General features: G+C 47.8%; 1 protein-coding gene across 8 annotated transcripts in view; it reads left to right on the forward strand.

Annotated features, from left to right (window-relative positions):
• LOC110491178 (arginine-glutamic acid dipeptide repeats protein) overlaps window positions 1–22149 on the forward strand; it is a 336789-nt gene that overhangs the window by 211292 nt on the left and 103348 nt on the right. For all 8 annotated transcript variants that reach the window (XM_036947766.1, XM_036947767.1, XM_036947770.1 and 5 more), the window contains 2 exons: window positions 10012–10117; window positions 14298–14394. In XM_036947766.1, coding sequence (XP_036803661.1) covers window positions 10012–10117; window positions 14298–14394 — 203 coding nt within the window. The remainder of the gene's footprint in view (window positions 1–10011; window positions 10118–14297; window positions 14395–22149) is intronic.

Genomic DNA, 22149 nt, shown 5'->3' on the forward strand with positions numbered 1-22149 from the left:
GTTGTTGCTAGCATAACAGTCGAGCTAGCTACCTTGATTCCTAACTTGTGCTTGCTTTGGCTACTAACTAGCAGTCTAACCAAACACACCTGATGACATGTTTGACAGGATGTAGGCTAGTTAGCTTTCAATCCCTGCTCGCTAGCTTGTTTCAACTCTTGATTTGTAAGTTAACGTTCACTAGCTAGTATTCAAGGACTGACTTCTAATATACGTTTATTGTATATTGCAAAAAAATAAATGGATCATTCAACGATGTTGGTAATTCGTGTCATGTCTGACTACTGCTTGTCCATTTGCTAGCTAACGTTAGCTTTATTATAGCTATGAAGCATTATGTATACTGTTAATGTTTTGAGATATATATTTATTTGAGTGTACTGTGTATATGATACGTTATATACACAGTCTTAGCAAGCTCTTTGGCAGCAAACAATGCTTTTTTTAAGCTATGGTATTTATAGCTGGCCAGCACTCTGCCTTTCACTATTTCACCTTTCACTATTCCCCTCTCTCTTTCCTTAGCTGGCCAGCACACTGCCTTTCACTATTCCCCTCTCTCTTTCCTTAGCTGGCCAGCACACTACCTTTCACTATTCCCCTCTCTCTTTCCTTAGCTGGCCAGCACACTACCTTTCACTATTCCCCTCTCTCTTTCCTTAGCTGGCCAGCACACTACCTTTCACTATTCCCCTCTCTCTTTCCTTAGCTGGCCAGCACACTACCTTTCACTATTCCCCTCTCTCTTTCCTCCTTTTGATCTGTTTATCATCCTCGCTCATGTACTTCCCTGTTCCCTGACTTTGCTGTTGTCGCCTAGCCCCTGTGTTATCCTAGCTCCTAGCCCCTGTGTTATCCTAGCTCCTAGCCCCTGTGTTATCCTAGCTCCTAGCCCCTGTGTTATCCTATCCGCTGTGTTATCCTAGCTCCTAGCCCCTGTGTTATCCTAGCTCCTAGCCCCTGTGTTATCCTAGCTCCTATCCCCTGTGTTATCCTATCCGCTGTGTTATCCTAGCTCCTAGCCCCTGTGTTATCCTAGCTCCTAGCCCCTGTGTTATCCTAGCTCCTATCCCCTGTGTTATCCTATCCGCTGTGTTATCCTAGCTCCTAGCCCCTGTGTATCCTAGATCCTAGCCCCTGTGTTATCCTAGCTCCTATCCCCTGTGTTATCCTATCCCCTGTGTTATCCTAGCTCCTAGCCCCTGTGTATCCTAGCTCCTAGCCCCTGTGTTATCCTAGCTCCTATCCCCTGTGTTATCCTAGCTCCTATCCCCTGTGTTATCCTAGCTCCTAGCCCCTGTGTATCCTAGCTCCTAGCCCCTGTGTTATCCTAGCTCCTAGCCCCTGTGTTATCCTAGCTCCTAGTCCCTGTGTTATCCTAGCTCCTATCCCCTGTGTTATCCTAGCTCCTAGCCCCTGTGTTATCCTAGCTCCTATCCCCTGTGTTATCCTAGCTCCTATCCCCTGTGTTATCCTAGCTCCTAGCCCCTGTGTTATCCTAGCTCCTAGCCCCTGTGTTATCCTAGCTCCTAGCTCCTGTGTTATCCTAGCTCCTAGCCCCTGTGTTATCCTAGCTCCTGTGTTATCCTAGCTCCTAGCCCCTTTGTTATCCTAGCCCCTGTGCTATCCTAGCTCCTAGCCCCTGTGTTATCCTAGCTCCTGTCCCCTGTGTTATCCTATCCCCTGTGTTATCCTAGCTCCTATCCCCTGTGTTATCCTAGCTCATAGCCCCTGTTATCCTAGCTCCTATCCCCTGTGTTATCCTAGCTCCCATCCCCTGTGTTATCCTAGCCTCTATCCCGTGTTATCCTAGCTCATATCCCTTGTTATCCTAGCCCCTGTGTTATCCTAGCTCCTGTCCCCTGTGTTATCCTAGCTCCTATCCCCTGTGTTATCCTAGCTCCTATCCCCTGTGTTATCCTAGCTCTTAGCCCCTGTGTTATTCTAGCTCCTATCCCCTGTGTTATTCTAGCCCCTGTGTTATCTTAGCTCCTATCCCCTGTGTATCCTAGATCCTAGCCCCGGTGTTATCCTATCTCCTATCCCCTGTGTATCCTAGATCCTAGCCCCGGTGTTATCCTAGCTCCTATCCCCTGTGTTATCCTAGCTCCTAGCCCCTGTGTTATCCTAGTCCCTGTGTATCCTAGCCCCTGTGTATCCTAGCTCCTAGCCCCTGTGTTATCCTATCTCTCGCACCCCTCCAGAGTGGCTATCTCCCAGTGGAGAGTGGAGATTAGAGTGTGGAGAGAGAGATGGCCGCCTCCCGGGTGCTCCACTCTACGGCAACCTGAAATGTCTCTAATCAATTCAGCATTGTGACATTCTTACGTTATCTCTCTCGCCATGGTTCTCTCTCTCTCTCTTTCTCTGGTTCTCTCTCTCTCTCTCTCTCTCTCTCTCTCTCTCTCTGGTTCTCTCTTTCTCACTCTCTCTCTCTCTCTGGTTCTCTCTTTCTCTCTCTCTCTGGTTCTCTCTTTCTCACTCTCTCTTCCTCCGTCTCTGTGGTTCTCTTATCTTCCTTTCTCTGCTGATCTCTTCCTCTTTCTCCCTCCTGTCTGTTAATGCTTATCTCCACAATGTGGCTGTAATCTTCTCTGTGAGTGTGTGTTGATGTGCTCCGTGTGCAACAGAGTAGCCCAATCTCAGCTCTGGAACGAGGTAGCCATTTCCCCCCACTTCACTCACAAGGGCGGACAGTTTTATTCGCTGACTGCTGAGTGTGCGTTTCTGCATCGGTGTGTTTGTGTGCTAACAGCGTCTAGCAAAGCACTTGATAGTTGACTTGTTTTACAGGCTAAAAATGAGCTTTAGTACATGTACACTTCAGAAAACATTGATCATCTCCTGAAAAACACTTCTTCATTTATACGCCAGCTGTAGATGAAAAGGTCTTTAAAAGCTGGTTGTGCTGGGTATCTGTCTGAAGTTAAACGTTTCCCCTGAAACGTTAGATGAGAGGTTGACGGGGATTCGTGAAGAACCGTGACATCATTGCATAGCAGCGCACATCTCTTCAAGTGTGTGTGTGTGTGTGTGTGTGTGTGTGTGTGTGTGTGTGTGTCTCTCAGTGGTTAGGAATGCGTTTGAAAAATGCTTGCTGATGTGGATTTTCCCTGTGATCAGATCAAATCAGCACTGTGTGAGGTAGTGGGACTGATGCAGACAGATGGGCCTGAAGGTCCATAGTTCCACTGTCCTTAAGGGGGGCAGAGCAGTCAGCCTCTGTGTGAGGTAGTGGGACTGATGCAGACAGGCGGTTAGCTGGGGCTTTAGTTTCTTCACATGCTGAACCACAGCTGGCGACACACACTCAGAGAGAGGTGAGACATAGGTGGGTTAGAAGGTTTTTGGGGGACTGCATTTAATCTCTAGTCCCCCCCCCCCCCCCCCCCCCCCCCCCCCCCCCCACCACCACTCACTGGACCCCTATGATCACCCGGCTATGCATGCCTCTCCCTAATATCAATATGACTCGTCCATTACTGTCCTGGTTGGTGATTACTGTCTTATTTCACTGTAGAGCCTCTAGCCCTGCTCAATAACCTACCATTTAGTTCCACCTCCCACATATGCGGTGACATCACCTGGTTAAAACTAGAGGTCGACCGATTATGATTTCTCAACGCCGATACCAATTAATCGGCCGATTTAAAAAAATATATATAATTAAAAATTTTTTAAAAGAATTAACCTGTGTTTGTAATAATGACAATTACAACAATACTGAATTAACACTTATTTTAACTTAATATAATACATCAATACAATCAATTTAGCCTCATGAAAGTGCTGTTTGAATGAATGTTTACGCGCCTGCTTCTGCCTACCACCACTCAGTCAGATACTTAGATACTTGTATGCTCAGTCAGATTATATGCAACACAGGACACGCTAGATAATATCTAGTAATATCATCAACCATGTGTAGTTAACTAGTGCTTATGATTGATTGTTTTTTATAAGTTAAGTTTAATGCTAGCTAGCAACTTACCTTGGCTTACTGCATTTGCGTAACAGGCAGTCTCCTTGTGGAGTGCAACGAGAGAGAGGCAGGTCGTTATTGCGTTGGACTAGTTAACTGTAAGGTTGCAAGGTTGGATCCCCCGAGCTGACAAGGTGAAAATCTGTCTTTCTGCCCCTGAACGAGGCAGTTAACCCACCGCTCCTAGGCCGTCATTGAAAATAAGAATGTGTTCTTAACTGACTTGCCTAGTTAAATAAAGATTAAATAAAGGTGTAAAAATATATATATATAATTAAATGGGCAAATCGGCGCCCAAAAATACCGATTTCCGATTGTTATGAAAACTTGAAATCGGCCCTAATTAATCGGCTATTCCGATTAATCGGTCGACCTCTAGTTTAAACGTCTCTAGAGACTATCTCTCTGTCATCATTACTCAATGCCTAGGTTTACCTCCAATGGACTCTCTTCCTACCATACCTTTGTCTGTACACTATGCCTTAAATCTATCCTATCGTGCCCAGAAACCTACTCCTCTGTTCCGAACGTACTAGACGGCCAGTTCTTTTAGCATTTAGCCGTACCCTTATCCTACTTCTCCTCTGTTCCTCTGGTGATGTGGAGGTGAATCCAGGTCCTGCAGTGCCTAGCTCCACTCCCACCCCCCAGGTGCTCTCTTTTGATGACTTCTGTAACCGTAATAGCCTTGGTTTCAACATTAGAAGCCTTCTTCCTAAGTTTGTTTTATTCACTGCTTTAGCACACTCTGCTTAGCCGTGTCTGAATCCTGGCTTAGGAAGACCACCAAAAACCCTGAAATTGCCATCCCTAACTATAACATTTTTACAACAAGTTAGAACTCCTAAAGGGGGCAGTGTTGCAATATACTGCAGAGATAGCCTGCAGAGTTCTCTCCTACTATCCAGGTCTGTACCCAAACAATTTGAGCTTCTACTTTTAAAAATCCACCTTTCCAGAAACAAGTCTCTCACTGTTGCCGCTTGCTATAGACCACCCTCTGCCCCCAGCTCTGCCCTGGACACCATATGTGAATTGATTGCCCCCATCTATCTTCAGAGTTCGTGCTGCTAGGTGCCCTAAACTGGAACATGCTTAACACCCCAGCCATCCTACAATCTAAGATAGATGCCCTCAATCTCACACAAATTATCAATGAACCCACCAGGTACAACCCCAAATCCGTAAACACGGGCACCCTCATAGATATCATCCTAACCAACTTGCTCTCCAAATACACCTCTGCTGTCTTCAACCAAGATCTCAGCGATCACTGCCTCATTGCCTGCATCCATAATGGGTCTGCAGTCAAACGACCACCCCTCATCACTGTCAAACGCTCCCTAAAACACTTCAGCGAGCAGGCCTTTCTAATCAACCTGGCCGGGGTATCCTGGTAGGATATTAACCTCATCCCGTCAGTAGAGGATGCCTGGTTATTCTTTGAAAGTGCCTTCCTCACCATCTTAAATAAGCATGACCCCTTCAAAAAATGCAGAACTAAGAACAGATATAGCCTTTGGTTCACTCCAGACCTGACTGCCCTTGACCAGCACAAAAACATCCTGTGGTGTTCTGCATTAGCATCGAATAGCCCCCGCGATATGCAACTTTTCAGGGAAGTTAGGAACCAATATACACAGGCAGTTAGGACAGCTAAGGCTAGCTTTTTCAAACTGAAATTTGCATCCTGCAGCACAAACACAAAAAAGTTCTGGGACACTGCAAAGTCCATGGAGAATAAGAGCACCTCCTCCCAGCTGCCCACTGCACTGAGGCTAGGAAACTCTGTCACCACCGATAAATCCACTATAATTGAGAATTTCAATAAGCATTATTCTACGGCTGGCCATGCTTTCCACCTGGCTACCCCTGCCCCGGTCAACAGCCCTGCACCCCCCACAGCAACTCGCCCGAGCCTCTCCCATTTCTCCAGATAGCTGATGTTTTGAAAGAGCTGCAAAATCTGGACCCCTACAAATCAGCCGGGCTAGACAATCTGAACCCTCTCTTTCTATAATTATCTGCCGAAATTGTTGCAACCCCTATTACTAGCCTGTTCAACCTCTCTTTAGTATCGTCTGAGATTCCCAAAGATTGGAAATCTGCCGCGGTCATCCCCCTTTTAAAAGGGGTACTCTTGACCCAAACTGCTACAGACCTATATCTATCCTGCCCTGCCCTTCTAAGGTCTTCAAAAGCCAAGTTAACAAACAGATCACCGACCATTTCGAATCCCACCGTACCTTCTCCGCTATGCAATCTGGTTTCAGAGCTGGTCATGGGTGCACCTCAGCCACGCTCCAGGTCCTAAACGACATCATAACTGCCATCGATCAATACTGTGCAGCCGTATTCATCGACCTGGCCAAGGCTTTCGACTCTGTCAATCACCACATTCTTATCGGCAGACTCAACAGCCTTGGTTTCTCAAATGATTGCCTCGTCTGGTTCACCAACTACTTCTCAGAGTTCAGTGTGTCAAATCAGAGGGCCTGTTGTCTGGCAGTCTCTATGGGGGTGACACAGGGTTCAATTCTCGGACCGACTCTCTGTATACATCAATGATGTCGCTCTTGCTGCTGGTGAGTCTCTGATCCACCTCTACGCAGACGACACCTTTATGTATACTTCTGGCCCTTATTTGGACACTGTGTTAACTAACCTCCAGACGAGCTTCAATGCCATACAACTCTCCTTCCGTGGCCTCCAATTGCTCTTAAATACAAGTAAAACTAAATGCATGCTCTTCAACCGATCTCTACCTGTACCTACCCGCCTGTCCAACATCACTACTCTGGACGGCTCCGACTTAGAATACGTGGACAACTACAAATACTTAGGTGTCTGGTTAGACTGTAAACTCTCCTTCCAGACCCATATCAAACATCTCCAATCCAAAGTTAAATCTAGAATCGGCTTCTTATTTCGCAAGAAAGCATCATTCAAACATACCCTCGTAAAACTGACTATCCTACCGATCCTCAACTTCGGCGATGTCATTTACAAAATAGCCTCCAACACTCTACTCAGCAAATTGGATGCAGTCTATCACGGTGCCATCCGTCCAAAGCCCCATATACTACCCACCACTGCGGCCTGTATGCTCTCGTTGGCTGGCCCTCGCTACATATTCGTCACCAAACCCACTGGCTCCAGGTCATCTACAAGTCTCTGCTAGGTAATACCCTGCCTTATCTCAGCTCATTGGTCACCATAGCAGCTCCCACCTGTAGCACGTACTCCAGCAGGTTATATGGTCACCCCCAAAGCCAATTCTTCCTTTGGCTGCCTCTCCTTCCAGTTCTCTGTTGCCAATGACTGGAATGAACTGCAAACATCACTGAAGCTAGAAGAGACTCATATCTCCCTCACTAGCTTTAAGCACCAGCTGTCATACATAGCCCATCTCTAAATAACCCATCCAACTACCTCATCCCCATACTGTATTTATTTATTTTTCTTACTCCGTTGCACCCCAGTATCTCTACTTGCACATTCATCTTCTGCACATCTACCATTCCAGTGTTTAATTGCTAAATATGAATTACTTTGGCCTATTTATTGCCTTACCTCCCTTATCCTACCTCATTTATACACACTGTATATAGACTTTTTCTACTGTATTGTGTATTGTATGTTTGTTAATTCCATGAGTAACTCTGTTGTTGTTGTATGTGTCAAACTGCTTTGCTTTATCTTGGCCAGGTCGCAGTTGTAAATGAGAACTTGTTCTCAACTTGCCTACCTGGTTAATTAAAGGTGAAATAAAAATAAATTAAAAAATTACTCAACAGAAGACCACACTCAACAGACTTGAAATGTCTTCACACTGACCTCACGCTCCGTCACGCACGGACCTCACGCTCCGTCACGCACGGACCTCACGCTCCGTCACGCACGGACCTCACGCTCTGTTACGCACTGACCTCACGCTCTGTTACGCACTGACCTCACGCTCCGTCACGCACGGACCTCACGCTCTGTCACGCACGGACCTCACGCTCCGTCACACACGGACCTCACGCTCCGTCACGCACTGACCTCACGCTCTGTTACGCACTGACCTCACGCTCCATCACGCACTGACCTCACGCTCTGTCACGCACTGACCTCACGCTCCGTTACGCACTGACCTCACGCTCCTTCACACATTGAGCTCCCTCTACCCCCCCCCCTCTACCCTTCTGCCTCCCTCTACCTCCCCTCTACCCTTCTGCCTCCCTCCCTTCCCTTCTTCCTGTCCCTCCCCTTCTGTCTCCCTCCCTCCCCTTCTGCCCCCCCCCCTCCCCTTCTGCCTCCCTCCCCCCTCCCCTTCTGCCTCCCTCCCCCCTCCCCTTCTGCCTCCCTCCCCCTCCCCTTCTGCCTCCCTCCCCTTCTGCCTCCCTCCCTACCCTTCTCCCTCCCTCCCTACCCTTCTCCCTCCCTCTCTCTACCCTTCTCCCTCCCTCTCTCTCTACCCTTCTCCCTCCCTCTCTCTCTACCCTTCTCCCTCCCTCTCTCTCTACCCTTCTCCCTCCCCTTCTGCCTCCCTCTCTCCCTCCCCTTCTGCCTCCCTCTCTCCCTCCCCTTCTGCCTCCCTCTCTCCCTCCCCTCCTGCCTCCCTCTCTCCCTCCCCTCCTGCCTCCCTCTCTCCCTCCCCTCCTGCCTCCCTCTCTCCCTCCCCTTATGCCTCCCTCCCTCTCCTTCTGCCTCCCTCCCTCTCCTTCTGCCTCCCTCCCTCTCCTTCTGCCTCCCTCCCTCCCTCTCTCTCTCCCTCTCTTTCTACCCTTCTCCCTCCCCCTCTCTCTACCCTTCTCCCTCCCCCTCTCTCTACCCTTCTCCCTCCCCCTCTCTCTACCCTAATCCTTCCCTCTAACGCTCCCCTTCTCCCTCCCTCTCTCCCTCCCTCTATTTCTCCCCTCTCCCTCCCTCTCAATGGTGGTTCTGTGGGCTAGCCCTGTTTATAAATATGGCTGTGATATCTGGCTTCTCCCAAAGGACTGTGTGTGAGTGTGTTTGTATTTGTGTGTGTAGTAGCATCGCTCCTAGCTGTGGTCTCTTTAATGTTCTTTTAAAACCTCTCGACGGTCAGTTGGGCTCGTGTGAAGGCACAATAAATGTTTAATGTTGGGGAATGAAAACAGTGTTGTGCCCTTTTCGTCCTTCTCCCTGGCCTGGCCAGGCTTATACTCCCTTTATTCAAGCCTCCGGAAGCTCTCTCTGTGACTCAGTGCTGCTGCTCAGTGGCGATCTAGTGGTACTGCAGTTGAGGGTGGGAGCTGTAGTACCACAGATGACCAGTGGGTGGCATGTCACTAAGGATTTGCCCCATGTAGGGTTTTCTAGATTGTTGTTTTGGCACTCTGATTGGTTGAATTATTACGTTAGGTTTGAGATAGCAAGTATAAGTTTATTTGAAGAGGAATATAGCTCAGTAACTTTGCCAGTCCTTTCCCCCGACTTCTACACCTGGAGGCTTCTAATATCTGATCTGTGGACTTCATTAAAGCAGCTAAATGCTCTCCAGTCCCTTTTTAATTGAGCTGGTTTCACTGTGGGCTTTTTGGCAGCAGCCGGCTGAGCGACTAGGGCAGGATAACAAGCAGAAAGCAGCGGCAGCACGGCTCGGTGATCTTTATCCCAAATATCACCCTATTCCCTATGCAGTGCACTACTTTAGACTAGGGACCATGGGGGCTCTGGTCAAAAGTAGTGCACTATGTAGGGCATAGGGTGATATTTTCTATGCCTGTCTGCCAACACATCAATGCGTGACGCTGTTAACAAACAACTGTCTGTTTATTTTATTGGAGCCTGTTTTTTCTAAATTTGTTCTCTCTCTCTCTCTCTTTCTGTCTCTTTCTCTCTTTCTTTCTTTCTTTCTCTCTCTCCCTCTCTCTTTCTTTCTCTCTCGCCCTCTTTCTTTCTCTCTTTCTCTCTCACTCTCTCTCTCTCTCTCGCTCTCTCTCTCTCTCGGTCGCTCTCTCTGTCTCTGTCTCTCTCTGTCTCTCTCTCTCTCTCTCTCTCTCTCTCTCTCTCGCTCACAGAGTAAACGAGACCATCTGTTACTCAGTGTTAAATGGTATTATCGTCAGTCAGAGGTCCCTGACTCAGTCTACCAACACCTGGTGCAGGACCGCAACAATGAGAATGGTGAGTGTGAGAGACTCGTACAAACACACACACCAGGGTTTCCGTTCGGGAAAATGTGGCGCCAGACATATGACAAATTTACTCATTTGGGTGCGTAACCCGATTTAAGGAGTCCACCCACGGTGCTCAGGGGAGTCCACCCACAGTGCTCAGGGGAGTCCACCCACAGTGCTCAGGGGAGTCCACCCACGGTGCTCAGGGGAGTCCACCCACGGTGCTCAGGGGAGTCCACCCACGGTGCTCAGGGGCGTCCACCCACGGTGCTCAGGGGCGTCCACCCACAGTGCTCAGGGGCGTCCACCCACGGTGCTCAGGGGCGTCCACCCACGGTGCTCAGGGGGGGTCCACCCACAGTGCTCAGGGGCGTCCACCCACAGTGCTCAGGGGCGTCCACCCACGGTGCTCAGGGGCGTCCACCCACGGTGCTCAGGGGGGTCCACCCACAGTGCTCAGGGGAGTCCACCCACAGTGCTCAGGGGAGTCCACCCACGGTGCTCAGAATGACAGAAATCACTTTATATTAACAGAACATGCAAGTGGAGGATGCGACGCCACGTGTCCTTCTTACCGAATTCAGATCCACAGTTTGAAGACGTTAGAATAGCTGCCCCCTGTTCCTCAGCCAATAAGAAGAGTAACAAACCGCTACATCACTAGTCTATGCATATGAGACAAGTCGGTTTCAATTTGGGGAAGCGCCTGTTCGCTTTTCAGTCATGCTAGATAGGCTACTCCAGATATTTCACTCCATGCATCAACCACTGTTTGAGGAGCACGCAGCCTCTCGCAAAATCACAAGTCTATGTCATCTATACCGTAGTAGAACAGTTTAGGCTGTCAATTCTATTGGTTAACTTGTCAAAATGGAAATGGCCTGTTCCAAACAGACTCTGGGACAGTTGTGGGACGATAGATTCCAAATTCATACAACCAGTACGCCTAGGCTACAGAAAAATAAAAATGTTAAAAAGCAATGAGTACAATGTTGATAAACTATTTCTTCACATTATAAGCGCAGCGATGCGCATCGAGGCAGTAGGCTGGCCGCATCGAGGCAGTAGGCTAGCCGCATCGAGGCAGTAGGCTAGCCGCATCGAGGCAGTAGGCTAGCCGCATCGAGGCAGTAGGCTAGCCGCATCGAGGCAGTAGGCTGGCCGCATCGAGGCAGTAGGCTAGCCGCATCGAGGCAGTAGGCTGGCCGCATCGAGGCAGTAGGCTAGCCGCATCGAGGCAGTAGGCTAGCCGCATCGAGGCAGTAGGCTAGCCGCATCGAGGCAGTAGGCTAGCCGCATCGAGGCAGTAGGCTAGCCGCATCGAGGCAGTAGGCTGGCCGCATCGAGGCAGTAGGCTAGCCGCATCGAATCGAGGCAGTAGGCTAGCCGCATCGAGGCAGTAGGCTAGCCGCATCGAGGCAGTAGGCTGGCCGCATCGAGGCAGTAGGCTGGCCGCATCGAGGCAGTAGGCTGGCCGCATCGAGGCAGTAGGCTAGCCGCATCGAGGCAGTAGGCCGCCCGCATCGAGGCAGTAGGCCGCCCGCATCGAGGCAGTAGGCCGCCCGCATCGAGGCAGTAGGCCGCCCGCATCGAGGCAGTAGGCCAGCCGCATCGAGGCAGTAGGCCAGCCGCATCGAGGCAGTAGGCCAGCCGCATCGAGGCAGTAGGCTAGCCGCATCGAGGCAGTAGGCTGCCCGCATCGAGGCAGTAGGCTAGCCGCATCGAGGCAGTAGGCTAGCCGCATCGAGGCAGTAGGCTAGCCGCATCGAGGCAGTAGGCTAGCCGCATCGAGGCAGTAGGCTGCCCGCATCGAGGCAGTAGGCTAGCCGCATCGAGGCAGTAGGCCGCCCGCATCGAGGCAGTAGCCTTTCTAACCGACCTAGCCTGGGTATCCTGGAAGGATATGGACCTCATCCCGTCAGTAGAGGATGCCTGGTTGCTCTTCAAAAGTGCTTTCCTCTCCATCTTAAATAAGCATGCCCCATTCAAAAAATGCAGAACTAAGAACAGATATAGCCTTTGGTTCACTCCAGACCTGACTGCCCTTGACCAGCACAAAAACATTCTGTGGAGTACTGCATTAGCATCGAATAGCCCCCGCGATATGCAACTTTTCAGGGAAGTCAGGAACCAATACACACAGTCAGTTAGGAAATGAAATGCTAACTTTTTCAAACAGGAAATTTGCATCATGTAGCACAAACTCAAAAAAGTTCTGGGACACTGCAAAGGCCATGGAGAATAAGAGCACCTCCTCCCAGCTGCCCACTGCACTGAAGATAGGAAACACTGTCACCACCAATAAATCCACTATAATTTAGAATTTCAATGGCCATGCTTTCCACCTGGCTACCCCGGCCAACAGCTCTGCACCCCTTGCAGCAACTTGCCCAAATCCCCCCCGCCACCCAAATCCAGACAGCTGATGTTCTGAAAGAGCTGCAAAATCTGGACCCCTACAAATCAGCCGGGCTAGACAATCTGAACCCTCTCTTTCTATAATTATCTGCCGAAATTGTTGCAACCCCTATTACTAGCCTGTTCAACCTCTCTTTAGTATCGTCTGAGATTCCCCAAAGATTGGAAATCTGCCACGGTCATCCCCCTCTTCAAAGGGGGTGACACTCTAGACCCAAACTGCTATATACTACCCACCACTGCGGCCTGTATGCTCTCGTTGGCTGGCCCTCGCTACATATTCGTCACCAAACCCTCTGGCTCCAGGTCATCTACAAGTCTCTGCTAGGTAAAGCCCCGCCTTATCTCAGCTCACTGGTCACCATAGCAGCACCCACCTGTAGCACGCGCTCCAGCAGGAAAATATCCCTCTCTAACTTTAAGCATCAGCTGTTAGAGCAGCTTACCAGCTTACCTCAGCCCATCTGTAAATAGCACACCCAACTACCTCATCCCCATATTGTTATTTATTTATAGTTGCTATTTTGCATCCCAGTATCTCTACTTGTACATCCATATCTGCACATCTATCACTCCAGTGTTAATGCTAAATTGTAATTATTTTGCCTCTATGGCCTATTTATTGCCTTACCTCCCTGCTCTTCTACATTTGCACACACTGTAAATCGATTTTTCTATTGTGTTATTGACTGTACGTTTGTTTATTCCATGTGTAACTCTGTGTTGTTGTTTTTGTCGCACTGCTTTGCTTTATCTTGGCCAGGTCGCAGTTGTAAATGGAAACGGAAACCCTGACACACACACACACACCAAAATACACACTCTTGCATCATGTCTGCACACACACACACACAATACACTATACAGTTGACTGTAACGGACATGATATGTAGTTATTGGCTGTGATTGACATGTCAAACAGAACACTGGTCTGAACCAGTCATTCGCTGTGTTGCCAAGGTAACGGCACTCCTTCAGACCAGCCGATTACAGGCCAGCGGGACGCGCGCACACACACACACACACACACACTGTACCGAACCAGTCGTATTAGCTCTGTTTCCTTGGTAACACACACCTTGTAGGCCAGACAGCGAATGTCTGGACCATCAAGTGCAAATAACCTGCACTGTAATGGGCCCTTGAACACAAACTACCCAGCCATCAGCACAAGTGGCCCGTCGCACACACACGCACACACACACACACACACCCTGTCTGCTCCACCTTTTATTCTGTCTGACTACCTGAATACTGACTACCTGATTACTTGCAGCAATTCTCATCCACCCAAACATGTTGAAATAGTGTTCACTCTGTCTGCTACAGCCAAAACATGACCCTGACTCTATCCTCTCTCCCTGTCCCTGCTCTCCTTTCTCCTGCTCCTCCTCCTCTCTCATCCTCCTCCTGCTCCTTGTCCTTGTCCTCCTCCTCTTTCATCCTCCTCCTCATCTCTCATCCTCCTCCTCCTCTCTCATCCTCTCTCATCCTCTCTCCCTGTCGCTGCTCTCCTTTCTCCTGCTCCTCCTCCTCTCTTTCTCCTGCTCCTCCTCCTCTCTCTTTCTCCTGCTCCTCCTCCTCTCTCTTTCTCCTGCTCCTCCTCCTCTCTCATCCTCCTGCTCCATGTCCTCCTCTCTTCCTTTTCTCTCTCCTCTCTCTTCTCGTCCTCTCTCCTGCTCCTCCTCTCTCCTCTCTCCTGCTCCTCATCCCCCTCTTCTCTCCTCTTCTCCTTTACCTCCTCTGACTGTTTTCTCTTCCCTCCTCAGATTCTGGCCGGGAGCTGGTCATCACAGACCCAGTGGTCAGGGGCAGAGAACTCTTCATCTCCGACTATGTGGACACATACCATGCTGCTGCCCTCAGGTGAGACAACACACACACTCAGAGAGAGAGACCAACTCTAAACAAGTTCAAGGAAAGTACTGAAGTTCATGACCTTGCTACTTGCAGCCTTTGTGGAATGGTACTGTATCAGTTTAGTTCCTTTAGGGGGACAGTCGACTACAGAGATGAAAGAAAGGTTTATAATCCTAGAACAGACACTGTGACCTATATAATTCAGAGCTCTAACCTAGAACCCGCAGCTCTAACCTAGAACCCACAGCTCTAACCTAGAACCAACAGCTCTAACCTAGAACTCGCAGCGCAAACCGAGAACCCGCAGCACTAACCGAGAACCCGCAGCTCTAACCTAGAACCCACAGCTCTAACCTAGAACCAACAGCTCTAACCTAGAACCCACAGCTCTAACCTAGAACCCACAGCTCTAACCTAGAACCAACAGCTCTAACCTAGAACCCGCAGCGCTAACCGAGAACCCGCAGCGCTAACCGAGAACCCGCAGCGCTAACCGAGAACCCGCAGCTCTAACCTAGAACCCGCAGCTCTAACCTAGAACCCACAGCTCTAACCTAGAACCCACAGCTCTAACCTAGAACCAACAGCTCTAACCTAGAAGCCACAGCTCTAACCTAGAACCCACAGCTCTAACCTAGAACCCACAGCTCTAACCGAGAACCCGCAGCGCTAACCTAGAACCCGCAGCTCTAACCTAGAACCAGTAGCTCTAACCTAGAACCCGCAGCGCTAACCGAGAACCCGCAGCGCTAACCGAGAACCCGCAGCGCTAACCGAGAACCCGCAGCGCTAACCTAGAACCCACAACTCTAACCTTTGACCCCACACAGCACCTAGCAACATTAAGCTGATAGTCATCAGGCTCTAACCTATGACCCCAAACAGCACCTAGCAACATTAAGCTGATAGTCATCCGTCTCTAACCTATGACCCCAAACAGCACCTAGCAACATTAAGCTGATAGTCATCAGGCTCTAACCTATGACCCCAAACAGCACCTAGCAACATTAAGCTGATAGTCATCAGGCTCTAACCTATGACCCCAAACAGCACCTAGCAACATTAAGCTGATAGTCATCAGTCTCTAACCTTTGACCCCACACAGCACCTAGCAACATTAAGCTGATAGTCATCAGTCTCTAACCTATGACCCCACACAGCACCTAGCAACACTAAGCTGATAGCCATCTCTAACTCTGCTTGCTCAACACCAGGAAAGGAGGACTAGGCAGGGTGATTGTCTCTGTCTAAAACCAGATAGTCTTTCTCCCTGCTCATGTGATTCTCTGTCTAAAACCAGATAGTCTTTCTCCCTGCTCATGTGATTCTCTCCCCCTCCGTCCCTCTGTTCCTCATCCCCGCACGCATACACACACATGCACAAAGACAGACACACACGCACAGACGCAAACCATCTGTGAAAGTGTGGCAGCTCTCTCTCTGAGCCACGCCTCAGAGAAACCAGTGATTTCAGGCTAAATTAGCAGCCAGTTCTTTGGAACACACACACAGAAACACACACACACACAAGAACACACACACACAGGAACACACACACACACACACAGAAACACACACACACACAGGAACACACACACACACACAGGAACACACACAGAGCAGCTCTTTGATATGACTTATTATAGGAGCTTTTGATGTACGCAGACAGGGAATTCCAGCGTGATGCTGTAATGTAATGCTGCCTGCTTTACACACACACACACACACACACACACACACACACACACACACACACACACACACACACACACACACACACACACACACACACACACACACACACACTGACCTCTGTGATGTCTGTTATTGTGATGATGGGCCCAGACACACAGCTAGACAGACACACACCCACACACTGGGGGATGTAATGTGATGTTGTCTCAAGGTGTGTGTGTGTGTGTGTGTGTGTGTGTGTCTCCCTATCTCTGTCTCCGTGTGTCATCTCTTGGCGGGTGTGCAGGATGGATGAAGGAGGGAGGGATGATGACTTCAGCTGGTGCTTGTGTGCTCCGTAGTCTCAACTTCATCCATCATAACAAACTTAAACTGGCACCTCTGTGCTCATGTGACTCTCTCTCTCTCACTCACACACACACACACACACACACACACACACACACACCTACCTTTAATACCTGCTGCCTCGCATTTCATTAGTCTACGCCAGCTGTTGAATACATCACCTCTACTAGAGAGGCTGCAGTTCTGGCAGAAATCACCTAGCAACCACAGCAGGCGCCATGTTGGAGGAGTCAGTGTGTCGTAACATTATTTTCCCCGTGTCGTCCAATCGGCCGGCTGCGTTCTGCTACCACCGGAAACCTCCCGGCACAGGGCTCATAGTTTTTCTCTAAGGACCCAGGAAATGGAGGCAGTGTGGGAGAAACTAGTCAAGTAAGTAAATGTGTTGTGAAAATGATAAACTATGTAGTGTTAGCTAGCATGCTATAGTAACGTAACGTTAGTGTGCAGGCTAACGCAAATGCGCTTTTAACGTAAATATTAAATATCACCAGCTAGCTAACTTCATATTGGTTAGATAAATATATTGATGTATGTATCATTTGTAAATTAAAAACACAAACTCTAAATGCATTTGTAGATAGGTAGCTAGCTAGCTAACTGTCCATACTGCGAATTAAATATCACCAGCTAGCTAACTTCATATTGGTTAGATAAATATATTGATGTATGTATAATTTGTAAATTAAAAACACAAACTCTAAATGCATTTGTAGATAGGTAGCTAGCTAGCTAACTGTACATACTGCGAATTAAATATCACCAGCTAGCTAACTTCATATTGGTTAGGTAAATATATTGATGTATGTATCATTTGTAAATTAAAAACACAATCTCTAAATGCATTTGTAGATAGGTAGCTAGCTAGCTAGCAGCCATGGAGGAGGGTGAAATGATTAGCATCTCCGGGTGTCAGAGTAGGCAGCTCTCGGTTGGGCTGGTACCTTTACAATTCTCCAGTTCCAGTCCCCTAGCGAGGGAAAACTACGAGACTAGAGAGCGATAACAATGTAATATTCAGTGCTGTCTAATTTGAGTATGACTTAGCCTGTTTTTAAAAAATTGTTGTTGTTTTCTGTCCTCAGATACTTGAGAGCTCTGAAACCCTGTCTGCAGACGAATGTCCCAAGAGGACAAGGAAACATCGTTGTATACCATGGGTTATATGTGTACCTATGTTGTAAACAACAACAACAAATACAGTTTAAAAGTCACACACACACACACACTGTCTAAACCAATTACAATTGGAGCACGCCAACCCATCAAACCTGATTAGTTGATAGTCAAGTGGGCTGTTACTGGGCTGGAATAGAAGTCTGCTCCTCCAGTAGATCTGTTACTGGGCTGGAATAGAAGTCTGCTCCTCCAGTAGATCTGTTACTGGGCTGGAATAGAAGTCTGTTCCTCCAGTAGATCTGTTACTGGGCTGGAATAGAAGTCTGTTCCTCCAGTAGATCTGTTACTGGGCTGGAATAGAAGTCTGTTCCTCCCGTAGATCTGTTACTGGGCTGGAATAGAAGTCTGCTCCTCCAGTAGATCTATTACTGGGCTGGAATAGAAGTCTGTTCCTCCAGTAGATCTATTACTGCGCTGGAATAGAAGTCTGTTCCTCCAGTAGATCTGTTACTGGGCTGGAATAGAAGTCTGCTCCTCCAGTAGATCTGTTACTGGGCTGGAATAGAAGTCTGCTCCTCCAGTAGATCTGTTACTGGGCTGGAATAGAAGTCTGCTCCTCCAGTAGATCTGTTACTGGGCTGGAATAGAAGTCTGTTCCTCCAGTAGATCTGTTACTGGGCTGGAATAGAAGTATGCTCCTCCAGTAGATCTGTTACTGGGCTGGAATAGAAGTCTGTTCCTCCAGTAGATCTGTTACTGGGCTGGAATAGAAGTCTGTTCCTCCAGTAGATCTGTTACTGGGCTGGAATAGAAGTCTGTTCCTCCAGTAGATCTGTTACTGGGCTGGAATAGAAGTCTGTTCCTCCAGTAGATCTGTTACTGGGCTGGAATAGAAGTCTGTTCCTCCAGTAGATCTGTTACTGGGCTGGAATAGAAGTCTGTTCCTCCAGTAGATCTGTTACTGGGCTGGAATAGAAGTCTGTTCCTCCCGTAGATCTGTTACTGGGCTGGAATAGAAGTCTGCTCCTCCAGTAGATCTGTTCCTGGGCTGGAATAGAAGTCTGTTCCTCCAGTAGATCTGTTACTGGGCTGGAATAGAAGTCTGTTCCTCCAGTAGATCTGTTACTGGGCTGGAATAGAAGTCTGCTCCTCCAGTAGATCTGTTACTGGGCTGGAATAGAAGTCTGTTCCTCCAGTAGATCTGTTACTGGGCTGGAATAGAAGTCTGCTCCTCCAGTAGATCTATTACTGGGCTGGAATAGAAGTCTGTTCCTCCAGTAGATCTATTACTGGGCTGGAATAGAAGTCTGCTCCTCCAGTAGATCTGTTACTGGGCTGGAATAGAAGTCTGTTCCTCCAATAGATCTGTTACTGGGCTGGAATAGAAGTCTGTTCCTCCAGTAGATCTGTTACTGGGCTGGAATAGAAGTCTGTTCCTCCAGTAGATCTGTTACTGGGCTGGAATAGAAGTCTGTTCCTCCAGTAGATCTGTTACTGGGCTGGAATAGAAGTCTGTTCCTCCAGTAGATCTATTACTGGGCTGGAATAGAAGTCTGCTCCTCCAGTAGATCTATTACTGGGCTGGAATAGAAGTCTGTTCCTCCAGTAGATCTGTTACTGGGCTGGAATAGAAGTCTGTTCCTCCAGTAGATCTGTTACTGGGCTGGAATAGAAGTCTGCTCCTCCAGTAGATCTATTACTGGGCTGGAATAGAAGTCTGCTCCTCCAGTAGATCTGTTACTGGGCTGGAATAGAAGTCTGTTCCTCCAGTAGATCTGTTACTGGGCTGGAATAGAAGTATGTTCCTCCAGTAGATCTGTTACTGGGCTGGAATAGAAGTCTGCTCCTCCAGTAGATCTGTTACTGGGCTGGAATAGAAGTCTGCTCCTCCAGTAGATCTGTTACTGGGCTGAAATAGAAGTCTGCTCCTCCAGTAGATCTGTTACTGGGCTGGAATAGAAGTCTGCTCCTCCAGTAGATCTGTTACTGGGCTGGAATAGAAGTCTGCTCCTCCAGTAGATCTGTTACTGGGCTGGAATAGAAGTCTGTTCCCCACAGTCCTGTTATAAAGAGAAGGGGAGGATCTGTCTCTGATGTGTCTGTGTTGATTAATCACAGACCACAGTCCTGTTATAATGAGAAGGGGAGGATCTGTCTCTGATGTGTCTGTGTTGATTAATCACAGACCACAGTCCTATTATAATGAGAAGGGGAGGATCTGTCTCTGATGTGTCTGTGTTGATTAATCACAGACCACAGTCCTGTTATAAAGAGAAGAGGAGGATCTGTCTCTGATGTGTCTGTGTTGATTAATCACAGACCACAGTCCTGTTATAAAGAGAAGGGGAGGATCTGTCTCTGATGTGTCTGTGTTGATTAATCACAGACCACAGTCCTGTTATAAAGAGAAGGGGAGGATCTGTCTCTGATGTGTCTGTGTTGATTAATCACAGACCACAGTCCTGTTATAAAGAGAAGGGGAGGATCTGTCTCTGATGTGTCTGTGTTGATTAATCACAGACCACAGTCCTGTTATAAAGAGAAGGGGAGGATCTGTCTCTGATGTGTCTGTGTTGATTAATCACAGACCACAGTCCTGTTATAAAGAGAAGAGGAGGATCTGTCTCTGATGTGTCTGTGTTGATTAATCACAGACCACAGTCCTGTTATAAAGAGAAGGGGAGGATCTGTCTCTGATGTGTCTGTGTTGATTAATCACAGACCACAGTCCTGTTATAAAGAGAAGGGGAGGATCTGTCTCTGATGTGTCTGTGTTGATTAATCACAGACCACAGTCCTGTTATAAAGAGAAGGGGAGGATCTGTCTCTGATGTGTCTGTGTTGATTAATCACAGACCACAGTCCTGTTATAAAGAGAAGGGGAGGATCTGTCTCTGATGTGTCTGTGTTGATTAATCACAGACCACAGTCCTGTTATAAAGAGAAGAGGAGGATCTGTCTCTGATGTGTCTGTGTTGATTAATCACAGACCACAGTCCTGTTATAAAGAGAAGGGGCGGATCTGTCTCTGATGTGTCTGTGTTGATTAATCACAGACCACAGTCCTGTTATAAAGAGAAGGGGAGGATCTGTCTCTGATGTGTCTGTGTTGATTAATCACAGACCACAGTCCTGTTATAAAGAGAAGGGGAGGATCTGTCTCTGATGTGTCTGTGTTGATTAATCACAGACCACAGTCCTGTTATAAAGAGAAGGGGCGGATCTGTCTCTGATGTGTCTGTGTTGATTAATCACAGACCACAGTCCTGTTATAAAGAGAAGGGGAGGATCTGTCTCTGATGTGTCTGTGTTGATTAATCACAGACCACAGTCCTGTTATAAAGAGAAGGGGAGGATCTGTCTCTGATGTGTCTGTGTTGATTAATCACAGACCACAGTCCTGTTATAAAGAGAAGGGGCGGATCTGTCTCTGATGTGTCTGTGTTGATTAATCACAGACCACAGTCCTGTTATAAAGAGAAGGGGAGGATCTGTCTCTGTGTCTGTGCTCTCGAGCAGCTAGATGTTCTTTACCATTCGGCCATCAGATTTGCCACCAATGCTCCTTATAGGACACATCACTGCACTCTATACTCCTCTGTAAACTGGTCATCTCTGTGTACCCGTCGTAAGACCCACTGGTTGATGCTTATTTATAAAAACCCGCTTAGGCCTCACTTTCCCCTTTCGGAGATATCGACTGCGGCTCTCATCCTCCACATCGAAAAGCATTTCTGCAACAATTACAGTGTCTATGCTAAATGTGGTTTAAATTGTCAAATAAATAAATAGATTATAAGAAAAAAAAATATGTATTTTTTTTCAATGGGGCAAGACAAAAAAAACGTTCTGTTTAATCAGCAGTTACTGCTGCACCTTTTAATTTGGTTTAAAGGGGCACTGTTGTCATGACAACAAGGTGACAGGGCTCTCTACCTGAATGGCACAGCAATCATTTCAGCTTGACCAAGGCACGGCATATTACAACCGTCTAGTCTGACTGAGGGAAGGCTCCTTTCATATCCACAGCATATTACAATAATCTAGTTTTAGTGAGGGAAGTCTCCTTTCATATCCACAGCATATTACAATAATCTAGTCTGAGGGAAGGCTCCTTTCATATCCACAGCATATTACAATAATCTAGTCTGAGGGAAGTCTCCTTTCATATCCACAGCATATTACAATAATCTAGTCTGAGGGAAGGCTCCTTTCATATCCACAGCATATTACAATAATCTAGTTTTAGTGAGGGAAGTCTCCTTTCATATCCACAGCATATTACAATAATCTAGTCTGAGGGAAGGCTCCTTTCATATCCACAGCATATTACAATAATCTAGTCTGAGGGAAGTCTCCTTTCATATCCACAGCATATTATAGTAATCTAGTCTGAGGGAAGGCTCCTTTCATATCCACAGCATATTACAATAATCTAGTCTGAGGGAAGTCTCCTTTCATATCCACAGCATATTACAATAATCTAGTCTGAGGGAAGGCTCCTTTCATATCCACAGCATATTACAATAATCTAGTCTGAGGGAAGGCTCCTTTCATATCCACAGCATATTACAATAATCTAGTCTGAGGGAAGTCTCC

Source organism: Oncorhynchus mykiss, chromosome 16 (assembly GCF_013265735.2).
Source record: "Oncorhynchus mykiss isolate Arlee chromosome 16, USDA_OmykA_1.1, whole genome shotgun sequence".
In the NCBI taxonomy this organism is placed as follows: Eukaryota; Metazoa; Chordata; class Actinopteri; order Salmoniformes; family Salmonidae; genus Oncorhynchus; species Oncorhynchus mykiss.